This window comes from Natator depressus, chromosome 2 (assembly GCF_965152275.1).
Source record: "Natator depressus isolate rNatDep1 chromosome 2, rNatDep2.hap1, whole genome shotgun sequence".
NCBI lineage: Eukaryota > Metazoa > Chordata > Testudines > Cheloniidae > Natator > Natator depressus.
The window spans coordinates 190,288,912-190,313,103 of NC_134235.1; the positions used below are offsets into that span (position 1 = coordinate 190,288,912).

Genomic DNA, 24,192 nt, shown 5'->3' on the forward strand with positions numbered 1-24,192 from the left:
AACAAAGAAAAAAATGGCTTATATGTGAAGTTTGTATATTGGAGACAGCTTTTCCTATATTTTGTGATGCGTCCATTTCAGTTCCTTTTCCATTTTAGGTGCCCAATTTGAGCCACCCTAAGGGTCCTTATTTTCAGAGAGTAGAAGCTCAATACTTATTGAAGATTAGGTCCCTTTAAGGTGTGTTAAGTTGGGCAGCTAAAAATCACTGGTGACTTTTGAAAGTCTTGGCAATACACAACATTTTATTTGAACAGACACACTTGTGTTGAATGCTGCTCTGTCTCTTGTTATGTGAGACAGCATATTATAGAAGGGTTTTTCAATTTTTTTTTTGCTGGATAGCTTTTATAAAGCTGCAATTAAATCATACAGAAAGTACAGACAAATGAAACCTGTGTATTAAAGAACTTTAAAAATATTAAACAACTCAGTGAAGATTCAGTGAATTTCCCCTTCCCACATGGAGTACTAAAGGGAACAAAAACTAGCTAGGAAATACACACTTGAGAGTTTTGAAACAATGTGAACTAAACACACAAAATCCTTATCTTTTTATTTTGTAAACAATAAGCTAATGGGTATAGAGCACATGACCAATATAAGACTTGATATGAAATTATTAAATTTCTGATTTAATGTAAAAGGCCTAGTTAAGATAAATTATTAATTTCACATTCCTGTATTTAATGCCTCCCAAATAGAACTGATTGTTCAGTAAAAATAGATTAGAAATCACTTCTCAAATAACTGACTTTTAGAGACTCAGAACACTCACCTATGTAGACCCTCCTGCTGTATCTCTGCATCAACAGCAGCACAAACACATGCAATGGAATAAGGTTGATGATGAAAACATAACCACCCCATGCAGAGACCTATGGAAAATGAAACTGTAAATTAGATAATTTAAATATAACTTGAGAAAGAGCTGTAAACTATCAGATTCTATTTATGTACTACTTATTAACACAGTAGTATCATTACATTCACAACAATTTTTCTTTATTGCAATACAGGCTTTATATGAGACTTGTTAGATGACAACTGGTGTGGGGTGGAGGGAGAACATGTGCATGATTGAAGATCATAACAGCTATAAAGGTGAAGGTTTGCGAATGCTGGCGGAAAAGCTCTCTCAGCTTGTGCCTCTAAAATTTGCTGTCTAAGACAAGACAGTGAAAAGCCCAAATATGGCCACTTAAAAAAAGAGCTTAAGATGTACCTCTTTGCCTAGTCTTTCCCAACTAATTAAATCCTGGATTCTTAATAGAGTGGTAAAGACACAGGCAGCAGGAGAGCACGCCAAATTAAGACGGTCTCAATGCAAAACTTGGTATTTAAAAACACGGTCATCACTATGGAGAGGCATCCTAAGCTATAGTGATGGGTATCAAATAAATGCTAATAATAAATACAAATAATAATGGAGCTTGAGAGCAAGAATTAGAAGAGTTACTTTTTTAAAGACAATTCTGTGGGTCACATTAACAGTGAGTTAGTCATTACATAAACTTTAATTGAGATAAATATCACCAAAAATAGTCAGCTTGCAAATACATGCATAACTTTTCAGTCAATGCAGTAGCTATTCTGAGCTACTTCCTTGATTTTTTCAATGCAGAATGAAGTTTACTACCCCAAAATTGCAATTTTTAACATTTAATTCTCAGCTAATAGTTTAAGAAAACTGGTTTCATTAGAAAGATAATATTACATTGGAGGATACATTTATGTCCAGTCCTAAAGACTGATCTGGGAAAAAACCCATATAAGGAGCTTGATTAAAACCTCAGCAGCAACTAAAGGCCTCATTAATTCTTTCACAAATGGAACAGCTATATTGCAAAGAATCACCACAAGAGATAATGCAAATACCTTCCCTGAAAATGAAGGAACTTTATTCTTACTATTAATCTTAAACCCTGGCCAAATTTTAGCCCTTAATTAGTTGACTATGTCTCTTAAAACAAAGGGAAAATATGCAATATACCCTCTAGTTCAATTCGGGCATTGTGCCATTCATGGGTAGATATAGCCAGAGATTCTGATACCTTGATGTGATTAGGGGTGTTTTACTTTGCACTGTCCCTTTTTTCCCCCTAATGTGTGTCTGATCCAAAGATGCTACTCAACAAATAACAGTGGCAGAATCTGCTCCCTCATGATTTCCAGCAGTAAAAATGCACTACCACCTCTTTTGTAATTTGACTGAATTTTGCAAACAGTCATTTTTAAAAGAATCTCCCATCAGAATATGGGGGTGTAGTAGAAAAGCTATACTATACTAGCATAACAAACCCAGGCCTAATTTGTACATGATTGTATAACAGAAATATGTAACACACCCTTACCTATGGTTTCACGACCACTCTACCATAATATGAAATATTATGAAGGCTTTAGAGGGCAATGCTATGTAAAAGAAAAGGCTTACAGCCAGTATTTAGTTGTGTGTGTGTGTGTGTGTGGGGGTGTTAAAGGGGTTTAGGCTGCACCCTATACTCCTGGGGGAATTCTGCACCACTGCAAAATGCAAAATTTTGCAGAAATTAACATTGTACACTGAATCAACAACTTATAGTTCAACTAGAGCATTTCTTTCAGATAAACATGCAGTCTTAATTTAAAGACTTGAAGTGAAGGAAGATCACATCCCTTGGTAACCTGTGCTAGGCTAGTGGTTAATTATTCTCACTTAAAAATTTGTACCTTATTTCCAACTTTAATTTTTTCTAGCTTCAACTTCCAGCCATTAGATCCTGTTATATGCTTATGTTTGCTACATCAATTAACCTTCTAATATACAGTTACCTTCTCCCAGTGTACAAACTTCCAGGTGATGATCAAATCACCTCTTAAACTTCTCTTTGATAAACTAGATAGACTTATCCCTACTTTTACTGAAGCCATCCACTCAAGATCCACCAATTCACTCTGAATGAGATCATCTCTTCTACTGTCAGATCATCTCCACTCATTTTGAGCCCCCACCAACACCATCAACAAAGGAATCTGTCTGCTCCATTCCAAAATTCCTGGCACATTCATACAAGGGAAAATTTATTTCCCAGAGAACACAACTCTTTAGAAAAGGTTCTGAGCAGAAAAGGAAACATCTGCCCTCTTCTTTGACTTAATTAGGCCAGCAGAAACAGCTGTCAGTTGGTTTAAAAAATACAAAACCAAAACTTGTTTCCATTCAACTGTATTGAACAGAAACAGCTTTGTTTATGTACAAATAAAAGGCTTACCATATAAAAGTAAGACAGACAGCAGCATATTGTCCAAAAGACTGATCCAGTTTTCACAGACTTCACCTTAAAAAAAAAAAAATCAAAGTATTCAAGAACTACAAGTTACAATATTAGACAAAGTCATCAAAAACAGTATTACAAAATTCTGTCACCCAAGCCAAAAATGTACCTTTTTATGAAAAGTATGGGCTAAAGCAAAGACTCCCACGATCAGTTTATGTTTTAGGAACTTAAATGCCCACCTTCAAAATTCATGGATGTAGTTTGGAAAGACATCTTCCATAAAATAAAACAGTGCAATTCGGTTCACCTGCATAATCAATCAACTATAATAGCCTATATCCAACTTTTCACTCAAATTGGTGCTAGGACATGACACACTAGTTCAGTGGTTCTCATCTTATTTACCATTGTGGGCCTGCATATGCAGTTCTCTATGTGTTATACGGGCTGCATCCACACAATATATATACTACCTATATGGCCCTGAGGATATCACATAGGCCTCAGCTGTGTGCTGATTGGGCTGCAAGTGGTCCACAGGCTGCAGGTTGACAACCACTGCACTAAATGCTTCAACCTCTGAGGCAGAATAGTAGTTGCAGCATCTTTGTGCTACTTGAAGATTGGTGTAAACATGGATCATATGGCCACTCTTCTGGATGATGACCATCACAACTCTCACCACAGCTGCTCTGTCACTCCTTGTATCATATTACGAGGGTAAGTGCTGTTCTATTCTGAAAAATAACTGAAAACCCACTTTAGGCTAGTGGGAACATGCAGGTATCACTGAAGGTATAAGCTGAGGACAATGGGGTTCCACAGGTGTTCAGAGTATGATCTGACGTACAGATGATGTGCTAGATGTAAAGAACCCATTTTGACTGAGAGAGCCCATGACAATTTGTTGGGCTATCACACAAAATATTTCTTAATACAATATAATATTCTGAATCTATGGTAGCAACTACTGGTCGATTCTCTTTTAGGGGTTGGTGGGAAACCTCTGTATCCTTTATAGTACATTAAACCTCCATTATGGACTACTACAGTTTTACCAGTTCAGTAGTCTTTATTATTTACTTTGATAAATAACTACACATTTTTCTGTGCTTCCAAATTTAAGGTTGTCAGCATTGTGTAGATTTTCGTTTTGATGAATTATTACACTGCTGGGTGTTGGGTAAAGCTGGAAGTTTTGACAGCAGATAAGGAATAGCTGGGGTTTTGGCTCATGAAGGTGCGAAAGATGGTTTTGTGTTTTGGTACTACCCCTCCTCTTTCCTTCTCCCTTGTGTGTAAGAGTAGAGATTGACTACTGGGAGAGATGAGTGAATGTTTTGTTCCTTACCCCAGCAAATGTTGGGAGCAAGCAGGTCGTCACAGCAACCTGCCACAATATTTACTACTTCAACAATAACAAAAAGAAGTCAGTCTACTGTTTGTACTAAGATCATAAGCAATGATTTATGGCTTGTCTACATGGGGAAGTTTCCCAACATAGCTATCGCAGAATAATTATTCTACACTACAGTTATGCAGGTATAAAGCCTACTGCTCTACTGCTAACAGACAATCAGAAAGTATTAAATGTTTCAAAATTAACAAAAAAATAGGGGAAAGTTTCCTTTAAATTTCTCTCTCGCGCGCCCTCTCTTTTTTTTTGGGGGGGGGGGGGGGCGGAGAGTGGTACAGCACTGTTTAGCAATTTTTCATGAGGGGGGATGCCTGAACAAGTGATTTGACAGGAAACAGTTCTAGGGCAATAGATTCTGTGATATTCTGTATCTTGAGATTGTGTGTTCTCATTTCTATACTATAACAAAATGTACACTATATTGTTGAATTAAACTGCATACTGAGTTGTAGTTTAGTTGATGGATATACAACCCTCATAAAGTGTCCCTTCAACATAGAACAAAATAGAGCAGTGTTTTATTGTGTTTATTCTGTAGTACATAAATGTGTTTATTCTGTAGTACTTTCATTTACAGAATAGCAATTTCTATTCGGTGTGAATCACAGTAACCATTGGCTCTATTTTCATGCCCCAAAGCAGAGTGGCTGAATTAACTCAGTAAGTTATCTGCTGAACCATCCTGCAATACAGTACAATGCTTTATAAAATATAACAATTCTGTTTCGCTCTGCTTTAATTGCATGTGAGACAAGAACAATACTTGTGCTGTATCAAAAGCACATGGCTATTAATGTGGACCCTGTTTGTCTGGCTCTGCCCCTCATTGTCTAATTTGTGTTCAGTTGTATTTGCTATGCAGAACTTCTCAGATTACTTACAATAGCCCAGAAAAACCCGGTGGCTTAATCCTGCCCATGCCTCTTTTTGTCATGTAATGATACAGGAATGTGTTCAAGCCATGTGAGCAAGCAGACTGTTTGAAAAATGCTAGCCTAACTCTATTTTCATCACTTCACACACAGCCACAGAGTGAATCTGAGCAATTACTTACCCACAAATAGTATGTGAACTGCAGTGCAAAAATGGCTATGCCTTCATTGTCAAAGGATCCTGCTACTGATCGAGATATGTAACCTGGAACTATAGCAATAAAACAGGCAGCTAAAAGCCCTGCTCCTTGGTTCCACAGTTCTCTTGTAAGCAGAAAAGTAGAAATAGATGTAAGGCCGCTAAAAACTGGTGCTAGGAATACACATACATCTCTTATGTGGACTGTGATGTTTAGCATATTTAAAATCCAATGGATAAGCCCTGCTGTCACCATCAACCCGGGGTAGACCTAGAAGAAAAGAGAAAGAAAATCAAATTATAGTATTTCAGGATTGCAGAAATGTTGACTGTAAATCTATTTACATACAACTTATAACAAAAGTTACTTATTTCTTGGTTGAAGTCAGTCACATGCAGAGCAAAACGAAATTACTCTAACACTGCTTTCAACATATCTGATACTACACCTTAAAGCAATTTGCCACACCTTAAATTATATCAAATGATTGTTGACAACATGTGCAAGAAACCATTTTCTCCAAATAAATGATGAAGCAACACATACAGATTCCAATTTTATCTACCCTGGAAGTTGTTATAAGGAAGATGATTTTGTAGGTCAGGCACAAGATCAAGAGGTAGATGTACGTTCTATTTCTCGTAAAGCTAGTCAAAAAATTTCAAGGCATCTGAAAGTGATGCAAAATTGAAACGTTTTCCAAAAACTTTATGTACAGTTTTTTAATTTTTTTGTCATTTTTCGAACAGTTCTAAATTCCTAGTTCTATCATAGGCTTTCTATGTGACTTCTGCCAAATTGTTTAATCTTGTAGTGCTCCATTCCCCACACCTGTAAAGTGGGAGATATTAGCCTACATTTCAGAATTTTGCAATGATTAAAGTCACTGCCTGTAAACAAACAACCCATCCACCCACTCTCAGATGGATACTTTTTTATATATTTAAGTGCAAAGTATTTTAAACAGTAGGAATCGTTGACTATAAAATATTTTTAAAAAATTTGGAACAGAATTAAGATGACCTCCATGGAAGTGTAGCACAGATTTGCATGAGTCTGTTGAATCTCGTATCAACTATATCTACTACATGATTTCAAATAATGCTAAAACATTCTAAGCAATAGTTTTATTCTACAATATTAGGAGTTCAATGAAACAATGGTGCCTATACACTAGACTAGAACATTAAAAAACTTCAAATGCCTTAACTGCCCTGCAAAAACAATATAAGTAATACATTTCTGCTGAATTAAACTTTAACATGGGTATTCCCCTAAATGCCTGAAGTTGAACAAAAAAAAAAACACTAAATATGTTGAGACCTTCCGAAATGTGTCAGGAATTAAAGATGAAATTATATTTTTAATCCATTTTAACAAGGATTTCAAAAGTTATATAGAGCTGGTTTATTAAAATGTTTTGTTTAAAAATAAAATCACCATTTGATTTAATTTATTGCAAAATGCCCTGTAAATCCACTTAAATGGTATTTATTCTCTCATTACTGAAGAAAAGGTGCTTCTATGGGTTTTCAACACATTTGCTTACCATTAGAACTCTTTACACCTTTCTAACTGCAGTCTTCCTAAAATCAGTGACATTTCATTGTACCACAATTTGATGTCATTTAATTTTTTTTGTCTATCATTGCTGTTTAGCACTTTACATCCAAATTAATTTTATCTCATTTATTTTTTATATTCCTTAGAAAATCTTTAAAAATAATGGGGGCATCATTTTCTACAGACTCAGAAATATCCACATTAAAAAAATATAACAGATCCAAACCTTGGCCATGAACATGAAAAAGCCAAGCATTACTCTTGGCTTCAATTGAAAAATGCATAGTCATCCAGACCATCAGAGAGGTAGGTCTGTAATGATACATGCTACAACAAGACAACAGGATGGTGAACAAGTCATAATAGTCTCAATTACTGTTACTGAAAGTTGACATATAAGCACATACTATTCAGGTTTGGCTACTGCTTGACAGTAAGTTATATGAACTTGAGGTATAAAGCTGACATTGTATTAGTGGTAACTGAAATTCTTATTGTAGCTATTATAGCAATTAAAAGCACATTACATTTAGTTTCTCCTTTAACATATGTAGTAATTTCACTTGTAGTTATCCTTCTGAATTTCTTAAATTCACCAAGAAGTGATCACTCTCATACTTACAGTCCCACCTACTATTCTTCCCAGTGGATACCATGCTCTTTCATCAAACCAATTTAAAAATTCATAAAATCCATGGGATGCAAGGTGATGTGTTGATCTGTAGTTAAACCTAAAAAAAGAAAAGAGAAATTTAGAATAGAATAATTGAAGTTAATATAGCAACAGCTAATCTCTCCTCTTTCCATAGGAAACAGTAATTATAAATCAATACCTGGGTCAAGCATCAAGACCCATATGGGTAAAAGAAATAAATGCAGCATTCAATTCTGGACCTAGATAAAGTTTGCAATCAAGCTGCCCAAGTTATATTTTTCCCATTTATCCACTATAACATTGCTTTCAGATTTAAAGCTGGTGTTTATACACACCATGCAAAATGTGCCTCCCCCCACTTTTAAAAGCGTATGTTAAAATGTGTCAGACATTCTCTCATTTTCAACTTTCCTCTAATCTCTGCATCATGCAAGTAATCAAATCTTTAAATGTAATGAAAGAACAGATTATCCATTATAGCCAGACTATTTAGGATACCGGAAAAATTGGCTTCAGATCATGGCAGAATTTGTCAGTTCTTCATTCTTAAATTAAGTATATTGGTAGCACTTATTCTACTGCCAACTTTCAACTCATAGGATCAAGATGAAGTAATATGGCAAGATAGACAAAACTAGTACCAACAGCACTCTGCATATAAACAGTATGCAATGTATGCATTGGCCTGAAAGTTATTGCCCATTTTAATATAAAAGAAAATTAAAAAACTAAGTTTCTTGCATATATTTTCTGTAACCAAAGACCCAATTACCTTAAAAATATAAGAAAAAAGAGCCCTCCCTTATACAAGTGTCTACCTATTCAGTTTCACATCACATATACCCCAGAGTAAATAGAATGAGACTAGCATGTTACCCACACAGTGCAACAGCACTCAAGTTCCTGCATACCTGAAAACAATTTTAGCAGCTGAAAGACATCTAAACATGTCATCAGTGATTTTTTAATCAACACAACAAAGGAGCACAAGAAACTGAAATTCAGTTACAGAGGTCAGCAAATTGCAGGTTCACATTTACTGAGCCAACTCATCAGTCAAGTGAGGTTGTAAGCAGATTTTTTAATATAATATTTTCACCAGAGACTCCTATGTGACAAATAAGATACTTTACCGGGTAAGCCCACTGATAAGATACTGTGTACTGTAAGAAGAAACCAATTATGTTTATATAAGAAAATTCATAAACATCAATCTTTCTGACCAAGAAAGATTCAATCATATCAAGCGACAATGTGCCATTAATTTCTATTAACCCTGAAACTATTCCCCCATTTGACTAGATTGCTAAAAATATTAATTCTTCAGTTCTGAATTGTCAACATTAATATGATCTGTAAAACACCATAACTGTAAAATTAGTCTCTTATCTAAGCACACCAAAGTTTATCATTAATTTGATTAGTGGAAATAGTATGCCCAGCATTGCACAAGACGAAAGGGAAGACATGGTCCCAATCTCCAGAAGCTCACAATCTAAACAGCTGACATAAAAAGCACAGGACAACCCAGTGGCTGGTGGTGTCCTAGAGCATGTCTTGTTTGTTCTGTTTTTTCCAATGAGTTGGTGATAACATATTTACTGACATAGTTTAGTTTAGAAATCCTTTAACAAAGCCTTAACTGGATGCTAAAAAAAGACAGCTCATATTTATTGTGCCACAATTCCAAGACTGCTTAAGTGGATGAAATAGGAAAAAACCATTAACCACCTCCTTGTGCTGCAAACTACTGTTAAATATGCACAACTGTCTTCAGTGGAAAGTGAACTTTAACATCTTTTACTATCTGTTTTGGTAGCATAATCTTAAATCTTTAATGAGCACTGTCAACTGCCAATGAAAACTAGCGAAGAAATTCCTTTTTATTTATAACATTAGGATGGAAGAATTTAATTTTCCACTTCTCCCTAGTATACTTTTGACAGATAAAATAAACTAACTCCAGCTTTCCAAAATGGACTGTGATTCCTGCCATAAAATAAAAACTTACAAAAACACACATTTCAAGATTTCATAGTTGAAATGAACAGCAATAATATTACATTAATTTTGTACCTTGACAAGATGTACAGTAAGCGTTGGGAGTGGCCGTCCAGAAAATGATGCGGGACATTATAAATGCAGTAAGTAGATCAGAAAACCAGAATATGAATACCGCAGTTCTTCTAAACTGCAATATTTAGTATTCCTATACTGTAACAATGACTATTCACAGAATTTAAGACCTTCGGGGAGATACATACACTAATGGGAGTTGTGGGAAAATCAGGCCACTTAAAAGGCTACACATGGATTTAATAGGTTAACTACAGGCATCTCACTTTATGTTTTTACCTAAGGCATTACTTCTCTCCAAGAACCTCACAAATGAAAACCATCCAAGGTTTGTGCATTCAAAAACTTTCTGGTTAAAGTTGCTAAGTTACGCTATACATACTGTACATCATGAACCAATGATGGCATTGTCAAATAGTCTAATTTTATTTTAAAAAAAAATGGTTAGTTACCTTACAGTAACTGTGGTTCTTTGAAATATTTTGCCCACACAGATCCCACAGAGTGTCCATGGGCCCCAGGCACAGGAGGTCAGATTCTTTTGGTCAGTAATGACTGTTGAGGCCGAGCACATGCTCTGCATGTCCTGGAGCCCCTCTGATGACAGCATAGAATGGCCACAAAAGCCACTCAGTTTCTTCACCAATACAGAAACACCTAGGCCAGTGGTTCTGAACCTGTGGCCTGCTTGCAGCCCAGTCAGCACACAGTTGAGATCCATGTGACATCCTCAGGGACATACAGGTAGTATAGGCATTGTGTGAATACAGCCCACAACAGAGAGAGCTGCATATACAGCCCACAATGGTGAACAAGTTGAGAACAGAATGGTAAACAGATTGGCCCTAGGCCAAAGGACTCCATACAAGAGTGTGTGTGTGGCAGTGGTCATCATGGGATCATGTCTTCTCAGTGAACTGAGACAGCTATTTAGTTGCTATCATGCCAGTAGTGCTGTACATCATGCAGTGGTGCTGCATGTAAGGATTTTTTTCTTTAAGTATTTGTCTATATAGGTCACATTCTAGGAGATGGGCAAGAAGCTGTCTCTCTGGTGAGTGCCAGGAAATGGTGAATGGTTAAAATGGTGAATCAGTGCAAGGTGCAAATGGTGAATCAGTTCTAGAGGCTGATATCCGAGAATGATGAGCTGAAAAAAATATGTATGCAGCTCCAAGTAGCAGCCCTACATATTTCAAGTAGAAGAGATGACTTTTAAAATGGTTGAAAAGGCTGCCTGAATTCTAACATGTGCTTTGATATGAGATGGTGGGGTCAATTTATTCAGTTCATAACAAAATTCTAATGCAGTCTGATACCCCTTTTGAAAGTCTGTTGAAAAAACCCATCCTCTGAATTTATTACAAAAGATACAGTCTTTGTGATCTGTGGAACAGTTCTGTCCTACTGAGGTAATACACAGATAGCTCTTAACATGTCCATAGTGTGGAGTTTAGTCTCTGCCGGGGACTAGTGAGGTCTTGGAAAGAACTAAATGAATCAGTTGATTTAAATAGAAGTTTAAGCCCACTTTAGGCAGAAGTTTAGGAGGGGAATGAAGAGTAACACTATCCTTCTGGGAGTTGGTATAGGTGGTCCTACCATGAATGCTTGACTTTCACTCACTCTGAACAGAAGTAATAGCCACCAGCGATGCAGTCTTAATAGAAAATGGTACACAGAACAGAAGCACATCCAAACTGTGAGATGTAGACACTGGATCCAGGTGTCAAATCAGACCTTTATCCTGTGACATTATGTCCAGAATGACAAGCAGCTTGAATTGTGGTTGAAAGAGATAGGGGTATCATCTTTAAGTACCAAAACTGCAGTGTCTACACTAGGGCTATTAACATAACTTGAAGCCCTGTCATGTCATAAGTTCCTAAGGACTCTGGGGATTAAAAGGCTTGGAGGGAAAATGCATAGAGCAGATTCTTGTTCAACTGAATCAGAAATGAATCCAAGATGGAGCCTGGATTCATTCATCCTGTGCAGCAAAACGTGAGATTTGTTGCTTAGACCAGTCATGAATATGTCTATAGTTGGAGAGTCCCACTTCTGAAAAATTCTCTGAAAGACAAAAACCGTGGAGGATGATCCATGAAGAGATTAGCATTGTCTGTTGATCTGATCTGCTAAACTGCTTTGGACCTCATGTAAGTGCAGAGCTCTTCAGTCATGTTTTAACACAATCAAGTTTTGTAGCAAAGACAAAAGAGAAAAGAAGAGAAAAAAATACCAGTCTTGTTGATTTTAACTGCTGCTATTCAGAATCTAGTGGACAGCAGAGAAATTGGCTGTAAGGTCAGTACTCTGCTGCCACTCGAGAAAGCTATGAGCATCAGCAGAGACAGGCACTGATACTATTCATGGGGGAAGAGGACTCAAAATGAAATCTGGAAGAACAGTGGAAACACACACAACCAACCCACCCTTCCAGACAGCCAGTCCAAGAAAGTGGTAAACCGGTCGGAGACCATCATCACATTGGCAGCTACAAACTTTGGAGGAGTAGTGAACAGAAAAAGAATACTCCTTTTCCCTTACAGCAGCAAGGGGAGCATAGGATTGGGCTGCAAGTTTAACCAGATAGCTACTAGACAGAGGATGAAACAGGGTGGATAAAAAAAGATTTTTTTTAAAATCAGGTTTTTTTTTTTAATTTAAATCAGATTGTTCTGATAAAATGCTTTTGGAAGAAAAAACCTATCTAAAGATAGTTTTAATTAAGATATATTATAGCTCAAAGACATCTCATCATGGAATAAGGATTATAAATTCTAATTCTATAGTATGAGACAATATGTTCATGTAATGTTTAAGAAAAGTTTTGTAAACGAGTTCCAATAGTTCATGGATTAGGGACCCAATCTTACGGAGTTCCAGGGGCTTCTGTACAGATTTAGGTTAATCTTTCTATCTACCCAATGGGATTCAGTGCTCAGTCTAGCACATACCATCAGAGATGCTTAGTTTTGCAGTTCTCAAACTGTGGATTTGCGTCTCCAGAGATAACATGCTTGTTAACAGCAAAAATGTTTTTAATAAATATAGAGATAAGAAATAACAGACCTCAACCCTACTGTCCCTCCACAAATTTGTGTAGACAGAGTCAATCCCTTACCTCTCTCTAAAAGTACAAAGTTTCAAAAAGTTCAATGAATAGAAGACTGTTGGGGGCGGAATAGATCTGGACAAGGAGAAGTAGTCTGGAGATAAATGTGAGAAGGGAGGGACAGGCAATAGAAACAAAAGTGAAACTGTTTGAGCAGCATATTCCAGTAATCTTGAGGTCTTTCTGAGTGTAGCCTTCATTGATTTGAGATCTACCATACCATTCTCTCACTAGAAGGGAAAACCTATAATGGGACCAGGCCGCAAGAGAGATCCAGTTTGGGAATATTTTAATGAAGTTCCTCTACCTGTGGGTAAGATAGGCATGCACACAAAATGCAAACAGTGCAACAAAGAAATGCAAGGCCTGGTTGCCCAAATGAAACAACATAAAGAGAAGCGTTCCTTCTCAGGAGAAAGCTGCGTTGAAGATGATGAAAGGAACATGTCTGAACATGCAAAATCTTCAGGTTGGTAAACTTTTTTATTTCATACTTCTTTCTTAAGGACTGCCTGTCTTCCTTCTGGACTATTCTTGAATTCTCAAGTTTGAGCAAAAAATATAGTTGTTACTCTATGGTACTATCATTTTAGATGCAGCTGTGATAAAAAATAAATAGCTGAAATAGGCAGATCTTCCTTTTACAATTTTACCTCTAAAGTAGTACTTAGTGTCAGTGAATGCAATGAGTAATACTAAATGAGCACTATAGTAATAATAATTAAATAACTTCATTGATTTATTTTGTTTAGAAGAATCCATCCTCAACATACAGGATTCTGAAGACTATCCACCTTCAATATCACCATCATTTTCTATAGTTTCAGCGTTATCTGCCAATGATAGTGTTTCAGTCACATCACGTATGTCACATAGCCACAGTATATCTATCACCTGTAGCAAAAAGAAAAAAAAAACCTCCATCATCCAGAAACAACCATAGATAAGTTTGTGATAAGAACCAGCAGATTACAAAAAAGAGGTGATTGATTAAAAAAATTGCCTTGTTTGTTTATGCAACAAACTCTCCTTTCCGTATGATTGAGAACCCACACTTCATTAACATGGTTCAGTCATTAAGACCAGGATACAGTCCACCCAACAGAGCAGATGTCGCAGGCAAATTGCTGGATAAAGTGTATGAAAGAGAAATTGAGCAGTGTGCAAAAGGTCTAGAGGGTGAAATTGTTAACCCGAGTCTTGATGGGTGGAGCAGTGTCCACCATTATCCTGTTGTATGTGCTTGTGTGACAACAGAAGAAGGGAATGTCTTCCTTACAGAAACAATTGATACATCAGGAAATGCACATACAGCAGAATACTTACAAGAAGTAGCGGTAAACACTATAACAAACTGTAGAAAAAAATTCAAATGTCTAGTACGCAGCTTGGTCACAGACAATGCTGAAAATGTATTTAAGATGAGAAGAGAGTCCCAAGCTAATAACATACGGTTGCAGTGCTCATTTGATGCACCTCCTAGCCAAAGACTTCAGTGTTCCAGAAATAAAGGCTAATGTTGCTGCAATTGCAAAATACTTCCATAACAACCACTTTGCAGCAGCTGCTCTGAAAGAAGTGGGAGGAACCAAGCTAACTCTCTCACAAGACGTGTGATGGAACTCATAAGTGGACTGTTTTGAGCATTATAACAAGAACTGGCCGAATCTGATGACAGTTTGTGAACAAAATCGTGAAAAAATAGATGGCACTGTCACAGCCAAAGTTCTCAACATTGGGCTTAAGAGAAATGTTGAACACGTGCTGAGTATCCTGAAGTCCATTTCTATAGCCTTGAACAAAATGCAGGGAAATAGCTGTTTTATTGCTGATGCTGTTGAAATTTGGAAGGAACTGAGTGAGATCTTAAAAAGAAATATGTAATGACAGAGTTAAATTACAAGCATTAAAAAAACAAATGGGACAAGCACTATCTCCAGCTCATTTTCTTGTAAATATTCTAAATACTCGGTACTAGGGTCAAACCGTAACTGCTGAAGAAGAGGAGTTGGCTAGGACATGGACATCCAGCAATCATCCCTCCATAATGCCAACTATAATAAACTTCAGAGCTAAGGGTGAAGCATTCAAGAAATCTGTGTGCTGATGATGTTTTAAAGAAAGTCACACCAGTGAACTGGAGGAAGTCACATAAGCACTTGGATTCAGAGACTGTTGAAGTGATAATCTCATTTTTAACAGCAGTAGCTTCTTCCGCCAGTGTAGAAAGAATATTTTTTTCCTTTGGCCTAATTTGTTTCAATTTGAGAAATCGTTTGGGACCTGAAAAACCAGGCAAGCTTGTTTTTCTTTTCCAGATTATGAACAAACAGGAAAAAGAAGGTGAAGACGACTGAGTTAGCTGCAGAAGCCAATATTTTAAGTTTCTCACATTGACCTGGCTGTTAGTCGATTTAATTTTGGGGTTTTTTAAAAAATATTTCATTTAACTATTTTAGTTAAAAATAAATTTAACAAAAACAAACCTGATTTTAAAAACTTGAATGTTTATCTAAACTCAAAAATTTATATGCTTGTTTTGTTAAAATATTATATGTTTGCTGTTGAAGAAAATATCCAGAATATATAATGTTATTGTTTTAGTTAAATAAAACAATTAAAATGTCTGTCTGGTGATGTTCTCCTCCTAATACAGCATGGCAATAAAATCCTCCAAATATTAATGATTAACCTGTTGACTTGGAGATAGTTCACCTCCCAGTGACTTCATAAATATCTGCTTCCATTACCTTGGTAAATTAAATAACCACACAATCATTAATTTTCTGATATAGCTGTAAAACTAATCTGAAAAGCTTTCACTTTAAAAACGTATAGTGTGTACCTTCTAAAAATGAAACGTACATCTATCTCTGAGTTGTGAAGAATATGTATTAAGGTTATAACCACCAACAAAAATGCACTTTTATGTAGAAATCCATGATTAAATCAAGTCTTCCTGACTAGTGATTTAAATCAAATCCACCCCAGGATGAAAGATGAAGTCTTTGAAAAGGGCCTGCGGACAGCACCCCTCCCCGCTCTCTATAGCTGAAAGCAATGGAAATGTTAACTTCACATTTGCATATTATCCCAACAGCGACAGCCTCATTTTAGTATAAGTTACTAAATACTAGAGTTAAATTCCTAACAATTCCTATAGGTTGTATGTGCGAGTGGGTAAATTAGGGAAAAACTCTCTCAGAGAGACAGACACACAGAGACAGACAAGGGGAAAAGAAAAAAAATAGGAGAGAGAGAGAACACAATGCAAGGAAAGGAGAAGTGAGGAGACAGAAGGATGAGGAGGAAGAAGAGAAGAAAAACACAAGACACACCACAGGAAAACACATACCATGTTCAGTTATACAAAAGAAAAAGCAGAGTGAAATATAAGTAGTGTGTTTGTTTCTTTTAATGAATTAAAAATACAAGTTAAATGTACAATTTTACAACTAAACATTCTTCAACAGTACATGACATAATGGAGCAAATAACCAATCAATTTGTAAGCACCTAAAAGAAAATAAGGTGATAAGTAACAGTCAACATGGATTTGCCAAGAACAAATTCTGTCAAACCGATCTAATATCCTTCTTTGACAGCATAACAAGCCTTGTGGATAAGGGGGAAGCAGTAGACGTGATATATCTTGACTTTAGTAAGGTTTTTGATACTGTCTCAAGACCTTCCCATAAACAAGCAAGGTAAATATAACCCAGATGAACCTACTATAAGGTGGACGCACAACTGATTGGAAAAGCATACTCAAAGAGTAGTTATCAATGGTTCAGTCAAGCTGGAAGGGTATACTGAGTAGGGTATGCAGGGACCTGTGATGGGTCTGGGTCTATTCAATCTCTTCATAAAAGATTTGGATAATGGCACAGAGGGTTCTCTTACAAAGTTTGCCGATGATACCAAACTGGGAGGGGTTGCAAGCGCTTTGCAGGATTAGAAATTTAAAATGATCTTGACAAACTCAAGAAATGGTCTGAAATCAATAGGATGAAATTCAGTAAGGGCAAATGCAAAGTACTACACTTAGGAAGGAATAATCAATTGCACAAATACAAAATGGGAAATGACTGCTTCGCAACGAGTACTGCCGAAAAGGATCTGGGGGTTATAGCAGATCACAAACTAAATATGGGTCAACAGTGGAATACTGTTGCAAAAAAAAGTAAACATCATTTGGTGGTGTATTAGCAGGAATGCTGTAAGGAAGAAACGAGAAGTAATTCTTCCACTCTACACAGCACTGATAAAGGCCTCAACAAGAGTACTATGTCTGGACATCACACTTCAGGAAACATGTAGACAAATTGGAGAAAGCCCAGGGCAGAGCAGCAAAAATGATTTAAGGCCTAGAAAACATGACCTATAAGGAAAGATTTGGAAAAAATGGGTTTGTGTAGTCTGGAGAGGAGAAGACTGAGGGGGGACACGATAACAGTCTTCAAGTACGTAAAAGGTTGTTATAAAGAGGAGAGTGATAAACTATTCTCCTTAACCAATGAGGACAGGACAAGTAATGGGCTTAGATTAGACATTAGGAAAAACGTCCTGACTGTCAGGGTAGTTAAGCACTGGAACAAATTATGTAGGGAGGTTGTGCAATCTCCATCATTGGTGCTTTTTAAGAACAGGTTAGACAAATACCTGTCAGGGATGGTCTTGATACTTAGTCAATTTCAGTGCAGTGGACTGGACTAGATGACATACCAAGGTCCCTTCTAGTCCTACATTTCTATGATTTTCTCCTTGAAACTGCAGAGGGGTCTGACCTTGGGGAAGCGGAGCTACACAGTTTTTTTTTTACACTTGCCAGTAAGCTTCAATTTGTGGGTGAACATGTAAACTTTTTAAGCCTACGCAAAGGTGTTAGGGGTACTTATAGCCACATAGTCCTTGCTCTTGACATATTCAGTCTCCAATTTCAGACTCTTGAGGGGGATTGGAAGGGTAATCTGAACCGTGATTAGCAAGTCTCCTGTATATTCCATTTTACTACAGTATTTCTCTCAGAAATAAACTAGTACCCTTGAGTAGTTTAAGGTTAACCCTAATAACTTTAGCTCCCACAAGTGGTAAATTGGACAGGTTTGTTGGAACCCTTCCATAATGCTGTCCTTGGCCAGCCAAATACAAACTCCAACTTCTGTGTGAACATGCAGATGTACACATGTTTAAGCCGGAATGACTAAATGAAACTGTCGTAACTTTCAACCCTCCCTCTGCCCTAATGTTTGTTTCTCTTATTTGTAGTATCACATCTAAAATTTGATTTTAAGCTCTTCAAGGCAGGGACCATGCCTTTCCACTAGCATTGTAAAGTACATAGCACATCTTTGGTCACTATAAAAGTAAACAAAAAAATAAATAAAACTATAGTGTAGATAGAACCTAACAATGACCACATAACTGGATTTTACAGTGATGTTGTTAGGTCCTATCTACACAACTTTTAACCAGACTGTAATAGGGCTACGAGACTACTATGTTGTAACTATGTACCCTGATACAATTTTAGATGTAATATAGATGGGCTATAAATTTAAGGTTACTAGTTTTAAACATATTTTAATTTAAATATCAAAAAGCGCAGCAAAACATTAAAGTGAAGAAGCAGAGCAGCTGTACAAGCAATCATAGTAATTGGATTTTTGTAGTGACATGAATTTTGATTGGTTTATAAGATGAGAATTTATAAATTTAGCTACCTGATTAACATTTCCATTAATATGCTGGAAAATATCAATACTCATTTTCTCCTGGCTAGCTTTCCAATTTTAGGTTTGATTTTATTCAACCCTGAAACTGCTCTTACATGACATGGGGTGACACTGTAAGATGACTGGTTAACACCACTCACTGTAATCACCTGTTATACCAAGGCGCTCTAGAATTCTGCAGCATTTCTGTACCAAATTAATTACTGCTGTATTTATAAGCAGACATCTTTGGCTTTGAGAACAAGTACTAAGATTTGTACTTCCTTGACAAAAGCACTGTTTAAAATGAATACTTAAAAAGATATTTTGCTTACTCTCTTAGTAAAACATACATAAAAAACACAACAGGACAGTAGTGCAACAACTTTGTTTAGAGATTAACAACACTAGAGGTAGACAGAATTGATAGTTCTAGAACGTATTTGACCTTTCCATTGCATCTGATTACATACAAGTACTGAAAAATTTACAATACTTTTTCTAGCCAGGGAACTAAACACAGCATAAACATATAAGTTACTAAATACTAGAGTTGAGGTGAGGGTGACGGAAAGGGAGGCATATTAGCAATAACCAAATAAGAAGTCTAGTTCCCGTCATTAATAGCATGAAATGGATAAGATTCCAGACAATGCCATTACCGTTCAGAGATGTGAATAGCAGCAGTAAAACCAATCAGAACCTTGTTACTTCCACTCTGCCCCTAAAACCTTTAGCACAGCAGGGGCACTGGGGCTTTATGCCTGCAGACTCAAGAAAATTACCTATTGTTTACACAGCCCATAATTACAATCCTTGCAAGTGTAAGAGCTAGATTTTTTTAAAAGCAAATTTTGATTTTGCAGAATGGATTGCGTAAGGTGTCTCTTCAGGGAAAGCATGACATTAAGCCCTTGTCATAAAAATGCTCAGTTCCAAATTACTACAAATGTGATTGGTATCTACTTATATACAAATTGTTGAAAGAAACATTAATGATGAAATTTAATTACGACGATCCAGACATTATACATTCTACTAAATGCAAATGTGGCTACAATGTACATATGTAATATTCTATCTGAGTTAAAAGCTGTTAAATGTGTGCTTGTATACAAATCTTTAATGTGGTACAGATGTGTTACCGCTGAAACCTTACACTCTGATTTGAATTTTGTATATTTAAAATAGCAACCCTATTACTACATCAGCAATTTCCATTCTGAATTCTTTCCTTTTTACAAATGATTATGAACATGGCTTGAAAAATTTACAATACATTTTCTAGCCAGGGCACTAAACATAACATTGACGTACAGTAGCTACAAAATACAGGGGGAAGAAAAGGGCAGCATACCAATCTCCTGGATCTAGCAAAGGGATAATAGTTGCAAGGGCATTCAGAACTAACTTCTTGATGTTTTGAAGGTCCAGAATTGTTTTGGATATTAGGAAGCATTGGGAGTAAAACCTGCTGCCCCAATACTGAGAGGGCACTTCTATGGCTCCCAAAGAATATAGAATCTGCACTTATTTCAGAACTGATTCGTGAGATGGGTCCCTGGGAAGTGGGGGTAAGGGGGGAAGACAGGAATTGGAGGATATATCCCAATTCCACCATCTTTAGCACCCACTTGCAGGAGGTAACAGACTGCCACATACTTAGGAAATGCGACAACCTGCTACCAAAGGAGGGGCAGAGAGATAGAAAGTCTAAGATCTGCTACAGTCCAAATGCCATACTCAACAGGAATCAGATGGGCTGTTTAAAGGTGTGTGAATGAGGAGGTAGCAGAGGTCGTCTCCTTCGCTGCTTGTGCTTCCACTGGTATTGATCCAGCTGTCTAGGAAAAACAGATACCTGTCCTGTCACTCAAGCATTTCAGGCAAGAGTTTACACCACTCAAAGTAAAGTTTGAAGCCTAGGGACCTAGACGTGGGTTTCCCCAGCACCAGGTGCACCAAGTACCACTAACAAAAACACACTGACTGCACATTCACAGAGGAAAAAATGACAGCACACTGTGACCACCAATGGTAAGATGGAACTGAAGGGGAGGGAACATCTCCACCCTTTATACCCTTGATTTGGAGTAACAGGGAGCAGGTGTGGTTACCCCCGGATCCTGCTAGGGGAAACTTTCTGAGACCAATGCTCAAGATGCACACACCCGTAGTGTAATGGACATCTGCAATCACTTGAACTACGGAAGCACACCGAGAATAGAGTGTTTTACTTTTCCTCAGTTCATCCAAGAGCAGCTTTCACAATGGGAGCTGCAGCTGTGGTGACAGCAGCAGTACAACTAGGGCCAAGAAGCAATGGCAGAGTAAAGCCAGGAGATGGCCTCTGTATATACCCAGTTTTCAGGCAACTAGGCTGGTGGGTATGAAACTGCCACCCAGACAGCGTCTCATTCCAAAACAACCAAGAGGCTCAGATCTCCTCCTGCCAGAAACACCAGTGGGTTCTGTAACATTATTAATGAAGTTAACATTCTATTTTCCTTGGTTTAGCTGAGCCCTGTTCAGATTCCTTTCCTCCCTGCCCCATATTACATCTGGGCACCTTGCTCTCCCCCAACTCTGTTAATGTTTGCTGAAGTTTATGATACAAAAGATTTCATATGACTATCAGTGACTAACTTTTATTTCTATTTATGCTTCATTTTCATGAGAACTTGAGACACCTAAATGTCTATTAAAGTTCATTTTACTGACTTTTATAGCATGCTCAGAAGTGCAGCAGAGCAACTGAGATTGAAGGAGTAGAAAATAGAAAATATTTGATCAAAAGTAAAGAGAAAAAGAAGGTAATTCATATTCAGCTAGGCATCACATTTCCCATACAATCTCCAGCTATCTGGATCTTCAGCCTTAACAGGTTTAAGAATGTGATTACCCAATTACTTAGCCACACTTTTTGTTGGAATCTTGTTCTCCAGAGTATGCAGTCCAGGCTTTCAACTTTTTCCTAGATAAAGTTCACAAATATTATTATTATTTATCTATAAAGCTTATGATTTAGGTCTTGCATACTTTACACTCTCTCTCTCATGTTTTACTTCTGCAGCTGAGATCACCTGGGAAACAATCTTAAATTCTCTAGATGTGAATGGTTGGTATAAGAGGGCAGCACATTCTCAGAAGTCCTTAACTCTGGAATGATCCATATTGCAAGGCATTTTTTTCTTTACTGGGTTGAGTGATCTGATTTGAAATTGATTAGAGGGTGGGTGAGATGGTCTTGCACTGGGGACTAAGTCTCGTGTTACCACTGAGTCAACTTGTACTTTGTATTGTACATGTGCCTGATCATTAGATAGGAACATTTAAAAAAAATAAAGATCACTACATATCTGCCTGTTGAGCGTCAAGACAGCTTACCCTAAATTTCCTAAAAACAAAAAGCACAAAATGGATAGGATTATCCAATTACAATCATACAAACATCTTCCAACATGCATACAAACCACTTTCAGAACTAATTTCTGTACAATTTCTGGTCATAAGAAGAGGATATACATATATATCTACATTTTTACAAATTTCAAAATATATTTATGTCTTTATAAACCATTAAAATTCAAACTAACTTTTACCATTCAATCCACTGAAAACCTGACTTTACATTATGAATTTAAAAAATGAACAGCAAAGCACAAATGAGAGGACATGTAACCTATAACTTCACTCTTTACATATGGGACTATAACTTACAAAAACTGAAACCTAATAAAAATAAACCTCTGAAATCAATGCATTTTTGCCTTTTTTTTTTTTTTTCTCAAGTGTAAGGAGAAGAGATGCAAAGAATAAAAGATTAAAGGGAAAGCTTCTGCCACATTTCTAAATATTTCCTATCTTGATTCTGATTTTATTTTTAATTAGTAATGCTATTGGAAATCTGATAAAAGATTTTTTTTTGTAAGCCTTTGGATTTTCATCTAAAAAATTATTACTTTAAGGAAAGGTCTTTCTTGAGCTATAAATATGTCACTGCAGTCTCTCCAAGAGAGGAGTTCTGACAGTTATTAGTCACAGATTCAAAGATTAGTTTTGCCTCTAACATATAAAGTCATTCTGATTCCAGGCCTGAAGGCCACCAATCTGCTAGAAATTTCTTATTGCCAGCTGTTATTCAGAAGAGTCCTCACAGACCTACAATTTTTTTTAAAGATGGTGACACATATTTAAAATATTTTTTAATATAACCTGGTTAATAAACACACTAGGAATACTTAAGTACCACTACCAAAATGACTAAGTGCACCACTTTCAACTAAAATAAATGTTGCAGTTGTAGAAAAGGATGGAAGGCATAGTCAAAGTGATAGTAACATTTGACATGGGAAATTTTTTCACTTGTAAAAAAGTTTGTTGAATTCCCTCCTCAACTCCAACACTGCTGGAATAATCAGCACACTAACATTATGCCACCAGTGACCAGGAAGTAAGAAGGCAAAGAACAGAACATATAAAACCTGACTCCACTTCCCATAGGGTTTCTGCTTTTGAGTTACCTTTAAGAAGAAAGAGGGTAGAAAGGGAGAGCTGTGGAATGGAAGAAGGAACTCGGACCAGCTCTTCACCAGTTAGTAAATTTACCTTGTTAATCATCCTCCCTCTTCTTCCATCCTGAAAGACGTATCAGCATAGCTAGCAGAGATGGTAACCTTGTTTACCTGGTACTAAGTCATGTTAGCTTCCCTGCAATGAAGGAGGCCAATATTTAAATTTGCAGGACGAGCACGAGTAAGGGAAATGCAGAGATTTGATAAAAATAATCCCTCTTTCAAAATAACTAACATTTTCTATTATTCTCAATGGGAGTGAGGCCACAGGCTGAAAAAAGAGGCTCTCTGTCTCTTACTCCTGGGGGAATTCTGTGCCAAAAGACTAAAAATTCTGCATACAATATTTTAAAATTCTGTATATTTTATTTGTCAAAAGGAACACAATATAATCACACTGATTTCAATTATTTTGGTAATTTATTTCAAAATACCTGTCAGCAAGTATGTCTGTAAAAATATAGACAAATAGAAAGATTCAGGAAATTTTTTTTTAACAAATAGATTCCTTACTAGGCATATTAATACAGAACTGTGAGTAATAATTCATTAAACTACAATACAGAAATGTATTTCCTGCATCCCTCAGAAGCTGGGGAAAGGCTTGGAGGAGTCAGAGGTAATGGAGGAGTTGAGGGAGAGGGAAGGACCCCGAGAGTGAACCTGAAGGGTTGTTGGCTGTGGGTGAAAAGTATGGAACGGTTTCTTGGGGGGGTGGGGGAGAAATGGTTAGGGAGTTGGGA

General features: G+C 36.8%; 1 protein-coding gene across 1 annotated transcript in view; it reads right to left on the bottom strand.

The window, feature by feature from the left end:
* STT3B (STT3 oligosaccharyltransferase complex catalytic subunit B) overlaps positions 1–24,192 on the bottom strand; it is a 78,013-nt gene that overhangs the window by 43,867 nt on the left and 9,954 nt on the right. The window contains exons 2-5 of the mRNA XM_074945620.1: positions 7,935–8,043; positions 5,732–6,019; positions 3,255–3,320; positions 779–878 (exon numbers count right to left, since the gene is read on the bottom strand). Of these exons, the coding sequence (XP_074801721.1) occupies positions 779–878; positions 3,255–3,320; positions 5,732–6,019; positions 7,935–8,043 (563 nt within the window). The remainder of the gene's footprint in view (positions 1–778; positions 879–3,254; positions 3,321–5,731; positions 6,020–7,934; positions 8,044–24,192) is intronic.